At 45.1% G+C, this 8,213-nt stretch overlaps 1 protein-coding gene across 1 annotated transcript; it reads left to right on the top strand.

Annotated features, from left to right (window-relative positions):
- Positions 1–3,284: 3,284 nt before the first annotated feature.
- LOC139823555 (uncharacterized) lies at positions 3,285–6,401 on the top strand. The gene is made up of 3 exons (XM_071796098.1): positions 3,285–3,591; positions 3,747–4,994; positions 5,038–6,401. Exons 1-3 carry the CDS (start codon positions 3,285–3,287, stop codon positions 6,399–6,401), a joined length of 2,919 nt encoding a protein of 972 aa, XP_071652199.1.
- Positions 6,402–8,213: the final 1,812 nt, after the last annotated feature.

The following is an 8,213-nucleotide window of genomic DNA, read 5'->3' as shown; positions in this document are numbered from 1 at the left end:
TGATACGAATGACGATTTTCCATAGTAGAGTTTATTTACGTTTATCTAAAGAATTGTTTATTTTGGTTAATTTCATGATACATATAAAAGGTTAATTTCGTTACTTTGTTATTTAAAGTTACAGGATTGAGAGAATTTATTTTGATATATATATGAGGACGATTTTTTGTTTATTGACGTTTATTTTGTTAAAGGAATAAAAAGGTTTAATTCTATTTGATTTGAGTTCTGAAATGCGATAGAGTTAATTTTGACAAACACGGATTTTCTTTTGTTTAAACACCCCGATGAGATACAAGAAAAAGTCAGGAGAGAAAGTTACGCGGAATCGGGCGTAAAGAGTAAAACAGGTTCTCTGAACCAAACCGATTAATCGTAAGTTAAGGAAGCAATGGTTAAACATAACGAATAGGTAAAAGTTTCAGAGTCGGAAAGACTCAAGTAGAAAGATCATAAGGGGGGTATCACTCTTCGGCCCGGTTACAACATAACCTGTCAAACCGTTAAACTCTAACTTATTTGAATACCCATAATATGTATAAGAGAAGAGTTAAAACGTTATAATAAGTGTTGTTTTAATTTTAACTTACAAAAATCTATAATAGATAAAATAAAAACGAATAAAACATATAAAGAAAATGCAATACCTAATTTTAATTTTAATTTTATTTTTGATGAAAATCATTCTTGAATAAATAAATATTTTATTGTAATGTGTTGCGGCCCCAATTAATGTATTGATAAATAGTATTAAAAAAGACCGAGAATAACAATAGGGAACGCGACCGCGAAAACCCGAAAGAGTTACGCTAAGCCGAGTCAGCAAGATTATGAGTTGCGCGATCGGCCCACATACAATCGAGCAACTCAACGATAACGAAGGACGCACGAGACTACAAAAAAAAGCGAGAGAAGAAGACGAGAGGGTAATTGAAGTCGGGCAGCGACGGGCGTTTCACGTGAATAAATTGTAAAACCCAAGTGATCAGTAAAAGCCGTATTTATTTCAATTAAAAGTGTTGATTATTGTATCCCGCCTTCTCCGTAAAACGATCGAACCCTAGTGTCCAAAAAAGGGGCACAACAAATGGTTAATACTATTTGCATAGATTAAGTATAAATACATAAGAAGAAATATTGTTGAACATAAATATTTAACAAAAATAAATTTATTAATTTATTTGTATTTTATCCCTGTATATTATTTCATCTCTGTTGGCGTTTCCGGGCGTAACTCCGGAGAGCCAATTAGCGTAAGTGCGGGTTCTACCCCGACAGGGATAAGGCGTGCGAATGAGTGAGGACACTTTGATAGTTCACAATCGAGCAAAGCTCTCGTTTAATCAACCCTTGTACAGTACGGTTCATAAGAGACGCACCATTACAGTAATCAGGCGCGGTATGACGGTTCACATGCATGTAGCGTGCACGTGATGCGCGAGTGTTCATTGGGCGCGAGCGCACGTGACGCGTGAGGTCACGAGTGTGAGTGCGCACTTGCAGCGTTCAAGCTGTCGCACTTTAGCGCGTACAGCTGGCGCACGTGTAGCGCATACAGTAGCTGTACTTAGCACTGAAACGCACGAGCCGAGTAAAGGCTGCCGAGCGAAATACGGCAACGGCGATAAGCGGGCACACGATAATGCGGAACTAAGCGCGCACAGAGACGCGAATATTCACCGGTTGCAGGGTGCGACGATGAAATTGCAGGCGCATTGAGGCGCAGTGTAATGAGCGCACGACGGCACAATAAGCGGGCGCAGTAGCTACGCGGTAAAGAGCGGGCGCACTAACGGCGCGGTAATTTACGTATGCACGACGGCGTGGAGCAACCGCGTGAAACGGAGTACTTGTCGCTACTACCCAGACCGGAGCTCTCGCGGTCCCGTTTTGGGAATTTTCGGGCGCCCGACACGTATCGACCAATAGTTTTCGTTTGCTGAATTACGCGATCCAGGCATGGCAGGATCAATAACGCGTCGGGAGAGACTTCGCGGTCAGGGGTTGACGGGGTGCGGCGCGAAATCAACTCGTTCAGAGGGCGACCAAGGGATGGCGTTATGTGTGTTTATAATTGACCCGTGATCGCGACAGAAAATCCTGAACAATTTTTTATTCTTTAGTGTTGCATGTTCAAGAAATTTCTATTAATATTACTTTAACCACATTTGCAATATAAAACAATTTATCAAGTTGTTAATAAATTTTATTGTAAAGAATCTCTATTTTAGTATAATGTTATTTTAGTAATTTAGTATAATTCACTAGAACGTTATACTAATAACATTATGAACGGGAGACAAAAAGAAGAAGAAGAGGGGAGGAAAAGCGCAGAAATAAAGGTGATATTCTGGAATGTGGCAGGGCTGAAAAAGAAAGACAAAGAATTTTGGGAATACATAGAAGGATTTGATATTATAGGACTATGCGAAACGTGGGTAGAAGAGAAGGATTGGGAAAAGATAAAGAAGAATATGTCAAAGAAGTTTGTATAGAAATGTCAATTTGCGAGTAGAGAGAAATGTAAAGGTAGGGCGAAGGGAAGCATAATAACGGGTGTGAGAAAGGAGATAGAGGAGATAGATATTAAGGAAGTAGAATCTGTAAACGGAATGCAGGAGAGAAGGTTAAGGGTAGCAGGGAAAATATGGAGAATAATAACGGTATATAACGGGGAAAAATGAGAACATTACGAAGAGGGTTAGAGGAAATGGTAGAAGAAAGGGAAGAGAAAATTATATGTATAGGGGGAGATTTTAATGCAAGAATAGGGGGGGAAGGTAAGAATTATGAGGGGGACAACAAGGGGAAAAGAGGGAGAAGCTCCAAGGACGAGGTAATAAATACGGAGGGAAAGGAATTTTTAGAGATGCTGGAGGAAAGGGAACGGTAATATGAGAAGCGATGAGGAAGGAGAATGGACGTTTTCCGGAGGAAGAGGAGCATCGATGGTGGACTACATCGTGGTGAATCGAGAGGCGTGGGATAGGATGATCAAACTAACTGTTGGGGACCACACGCTACACGAGCGTGTCGACAGAGTGCGCCACGTCCGCAGGGCAAAACGTGCGCGCCACGACAACCGCAGTCAGTCGGTCTCAGGCCCTTGTACGATACGTCTCGCTATAATAAATACACGTACTAGCATACATCCTTCGCTCATCGTCCATACTCATTTACACACTCTCTCGTCCTTATACGAGGCACAACAACTGGCGCTGCGGAGGCTAATCAGACCTGTGTAAAGGAAGAAAACAGAACAAGAGCGAGAGGAAAGCAACGCAATGTCGACATCGGAAGAACTCAAGACCCTCACGGCGGCCATTAACTCTCTTCTCCAGTTTCAGCTACGAAACGAAACGGAGAGACAGAATCCGGCATCGAGGAATCCGACGACATCGCACTCCGATCTTTACAATCAGCTCAGTGCTCGCGTGGAAAAATATGCATACGGGCTTGGCGACGAAACGAAGCCGTTCACAAAATGGCTGCAACGCCACGAATACACCGTCGTCACAGAGGCAGCGTCACTACCGCCGGAAATGCAGACTCGACTCATTTTAGATAAGTCGGACAAACAGAGTTCGACAGGTTAGTGAATCACGTCGCGCCTCAAAACCCGACGACAATGCCGCAAAACGAAGTCATCGAGACACTGAAAAATCTCTTTCGCGATAAAGTGCCGATCACGCGCCGCCGCATAGAGATCTTAAACTATCGATACGTAAAGTCCGTTCCCATCACAGAACATATCGACCGCATTAACCGTCATGCATCAGACTTTGATCGCGCTAAGCTCACGGATGACAATCTCAGAGTCCTTTTGCTGTTACAATCTTTCTGCTACTCAAGCGAAAATGACGAGTTAAAAAAAAAAGCTTTACGTGTAGTCGAGAATAATCCAAATGCTTCACTCAAGGACATCGTCGCGGAACTCGAAGCTCACATGAACGTATCGACTAGCCTAAAAATGCTCGAAAACCCGGTAGCAAGCTCATCTACGGCAGCTATCAACGCGGTCCATGCCAAACAGAAAAGCAAGACTCAGTCAAACCGCCAGTCAACGAATAAGAAAACAGATGTGAAGTGCAACGGTTGTGGAGGCGCCCATCAACGATCGAAATGCTCATTCCGCGATGCGTTGTGCCACAAGTGCTCTCGGAAGGGCCACATCGCTAAAGTGTGCCGGTCCGAATCAAAGAACACGGATACCGCCGCGAAAAATGAAACTGCCGCGAAAAGTGAAGTTGCCGTGAAAAACGCAAGCCTCGTAACGCAGTCAATTACCGCGGTCGGTAAGCGTTGTCGAAAATACGCTACGGCATTGGTGCTCGGTAAAATTGTACATCTGCAGTACGACTCAGGATCGGACATCACGGTTATCGGCAAAGACGAATGGGAGCGACTCGGGTCCCCGAAACTCGTCGCGAGTGAAATCGTTGAACACGCGGGCGGAAGTGAATTCGAAATGATCGGTAAATTTACTGAGAAGACTCAAGTCTTCGATCGCGAGGCAAAACTGGACATTCACGTAGCTGACCGCGCTGGTATAAATCTGTTCGGATTAAACGCCATTGACAAACTCGATTTATGGTCTATCCCGCTAAGTGATTACATAGACCAAGAAACCGCGACACGCGTTCAAAGCTCGGGAGCTTTGCAACCTATCGTCGTTCAACAGACCGCGTTTTCAACAAACATAAGTCTTATCTCGGCACCGTCCGATTCGGGCGGAGGCAATCGGTCCGCCGCGACGCCTCTCAACGCCTATCAAAACGAACTGTATAAAAGTTTCCCTAACCTTTTTTCCAACGAACTAGGAAAATGCAATAGCCACCAGGTCAAGTTCCAGCTCACGGAGAACGCACGACCCGTACAAGTTCAGTGCAGACAAATTCCATATGCCATGGAAGAGCCTCTCAAAAGAGCTTCAACGGCTAATCAAACTAGAAATAATCGAACGTGTGGAATCTTCAAAATGGGCAACACCCATCGTCATTGTAAGAAAGCCCAATGGTGAAATACGCTTATGCGCAGACTACTCCACGGGTGTGAATTGTCTTTTGGTCGACAACCGGCACCCGCTGCCCAACGTAGAAAGCGCTACAGCCAAACTTAATGGAAATGCCTTCTTCAGCGTACTTGATCTCAGTGATGCGTTTTTCCAGCTAGAGATCGCCGAGGATCATCGGGAAATCACAACAATCATCACTCCGTTTGGTCTTTTTAGATACACTCGAGTACCCTTCGGGTTGAAGACAGCTCCCGCTGAATTCCAGGAAGCCATGGACAGCACACTAGCAGGATTGGATGGAGTGGACGCATACCTTGACGACGTCATCGTCAGAGGTTCCAATCGGCGGGAACACGACTTACGTCTTCGGAAAACCCTCCAACGTCTCGAAGAAAGAGGCTGGAAACTTAGACTCGACAAATGCAACTTCGCGCTAGAAGAAATCAAATTTCTCGGGCTAATCATAAACGCTCAAGGCATATCGGCCGACCCAGAAGCCACCCGTGCAATAGCAAATATGCCCAAACCTACAAACGTCGCAGAAGTTAAAAGTTTACTCGGTATGGTGAACCACTATGGGAAATTCATTCCCCACCTACACCAAATCAAGCATCCATTGGAAGATCTCACCCGGAAGAATCGACCCTGGATCTGGAATCAACAACACGATCAAACGATAGAGCAAATCAAAAAGATTATGCTTAGTCCACTTCTTTTAGAGCATTTTGACCCATCAAAAACCCTCGTCGTTGCGGCTGACGCCTGCTCTACGGGAATAAGAGGTGTCTTACTACAACGAGATTCGTGCGGACACAAACGAGCTGTGTACCACATGTCCCAGAGTCTCTCGGACACACAGCGAGGCTATTCTCAAATAGAAAAGGAGGCCCTAGCTCTTGTCACTGCAGTCGAACGCTTTCACAAGTTCCTGTGGGGACGGAGGTTCATTCTACTCACGGACCACAAACCTCTAGTCGCGCTTTTGCAGACGGAGAACACAAGAGGCCTTAAACCTACGACAGCTGCACGACTCAAAAGATGGGCCATACGACTCTTAGGTTACGACTTCGAGATCAAGTACATCCGGACAGAAGAATTCGGACATGCAGATGTGTTGTCACGCCTGATAGACAAATTTCGTCGTGACAACATCGAAGAAATTCAAGTCGCCAGCATCCGATCTGTGGAGTTAGAGGTCCAGCAAATCAGGAACCTATCAATTGACTCTTTCGGAGAAGATCTGCGTGACAAGCTCAAAACCGCTACCAAGGCAGACAAGGACCTCGTAGCAGTCATGGAAGCCATCGCAAGTGGCTGGAAAGCCACTATAGGTACAGAAATCGTAGAACACTACAAGAAACGCCGTGACAATCTCAGCAATCCTTGAAATTTAAGGTCAAACTTTTTTATTGGCTTAAAAAATTCTGCTCATCAAGAGAAACAAAAGTCTTAAAGAGACCATAGGTCGCAAATAAACTCTTCAACCCAAAAGAAAACCATAAAGTTGAAAAAATTGGGATATGTGATTTTGTCGCGAATATTGATAAAAGAAGTTTTGTTTTTCTCTATCGACAAACTGACAAATCAATTCATGCTTTTCTTTTCCCTCAGGAACAAAGAAAACTCATGTCCCGCTACCGACATGAGCAGTTTATTTTAATGTGTGTGTGTGTGTGTGTGTGTGTGTGTGTGTGTGTGTGTGTGTGTGTGTGTGTGTGTGTGTGTGTGTGTGTGTGTGTGTGTCACGCAGAGATCAGGACCCCGCGGTTCGTCACTTCCACGGTATTTAATGACTCCAAACCCTCTCTGTGTGTGTGTGTGTGTGTGTGTGTGTGTGTGTGTGTGTGTGTGTCGCGAATCTAGTCATGCGCTGCATTTTGACGACGTCTTCTACGTCTGGGTACCCAGAGAACCGTTCCGTTCACACCGATGGCTCTCAGCATACGTGCTTGTTCTCCGGCTTCCACGTGACGTCCTCCATTTCGCAAGCAAGCTTGTAGTCTTGCCTTTAAATTAGACCTCACTCTGGCAAGAATAGTTTCATTTCGTGTCAATCTAACTACTCCCTCATCGATGCGCTGTCTTAAATTTTCAGCTGTTCTGACCGCTATGCCCGACCTATAAACAAATGCTTTTAGAGCTCCCCAAAAGAAAAAATCTAGAGGATTTAGGTCGGGAGAGCGAGGTGGCCACAAATGTGGTGCAGGTCTGCGTCCTATCCACCGGGTTCCGAAAAGCTGATAAAGAAAAGCACGAACTTGCCTACCAAAATGTGGTGGTGCGCCATCATGCATGAAATAAACGCGGTTGCGGCGCTCACGGGGAATAATTTGTCGCATTCTACGCACTAGGTCATGTCGCAAAAATGTAAGATAATGCGCGCTTGTCAGTCGCAATGGCAGGTAAACGGGACCAATATAACTATTATTAATAATTCCTGCCCAGACATTAATCGCGAAACGCCCCTGTTGAACACGCTGTAGCATGGCGTGAGGGTTCCGATAAGCCCAAATACGGACATTCTGTCTGTTCAAAATGCTCGTGCTAGAAAAACTAGATTCATCCGTGAACAGCACGTTTTCTAAAAAGTTGGGATCATTACGGAGTTTTTGTAACATCCACCGACAGAATTCTTTGCGAGCATAACGGTCTCTAGGCCGCAATTCCTGCACTATTTGCGGTAAGGCCGCAAGCCCTCCTCGCGTATTATGCGAAGCACTGTCGGGTGCGATATGCCTACGCGTGCCGCTATACGCCGTAAACCCATGACGGGAAAAGCTCGTGCCAATGCAATGACCCGCTCTTCGGTTTGCCAATGAATTCGAGGTCGTCCTGCTCTATGATGACCAGCGGCCCGCATTTCAAATCGCTCTTGGTCCTCAAAACGTTCTTCAAGGCGTTGAAATTCTCGACGATCTGGAATTTCACAAGGGCGTACCCGTCGTCCGTTAACGCGATTTTGTAGAAAATTGGCATAAATTTCGCGTGCTCGTGCATAATTTCCAAGGGCTTGGTCAATTGCTCGGAGCATTAGACGTTGGTCACGACCATCTCTATGCATTCGCCTACGTTGATGTCGCAAACGACGTTCCATCGTAAGCGTTTCCAAATCAAAGGCAGAGTGAGATACCGACGATATCTTATAATTAAGCCGTAAGGTTCTCTAGGCCGCGTACCGTGGCAAAAGAACAAGTGTCTA

This window comes from Temnothorax longispinosus, unplaced genomic scaffold (genome assembly GCF_030848805.1).
Source record: "Temnothorax longispinosus isolate EJ_2023e unplaced genomic scaffold, Tlon_JGU_v1 HiC_scaffold_13, whole genome shotgun sequence".
Taxonomy (NCBI): domain Eukaryota; kingdom Metazoa; phylum Arthropoda; class Insecta; order Hymenoptera; family Formicidae; genus Temnothorax; species Temnothorax longispinosus.
Note: the sequence above shows the minus strand (reverse complement) of the source record. Positions and strands in the feature narration are given on the sequence as shown.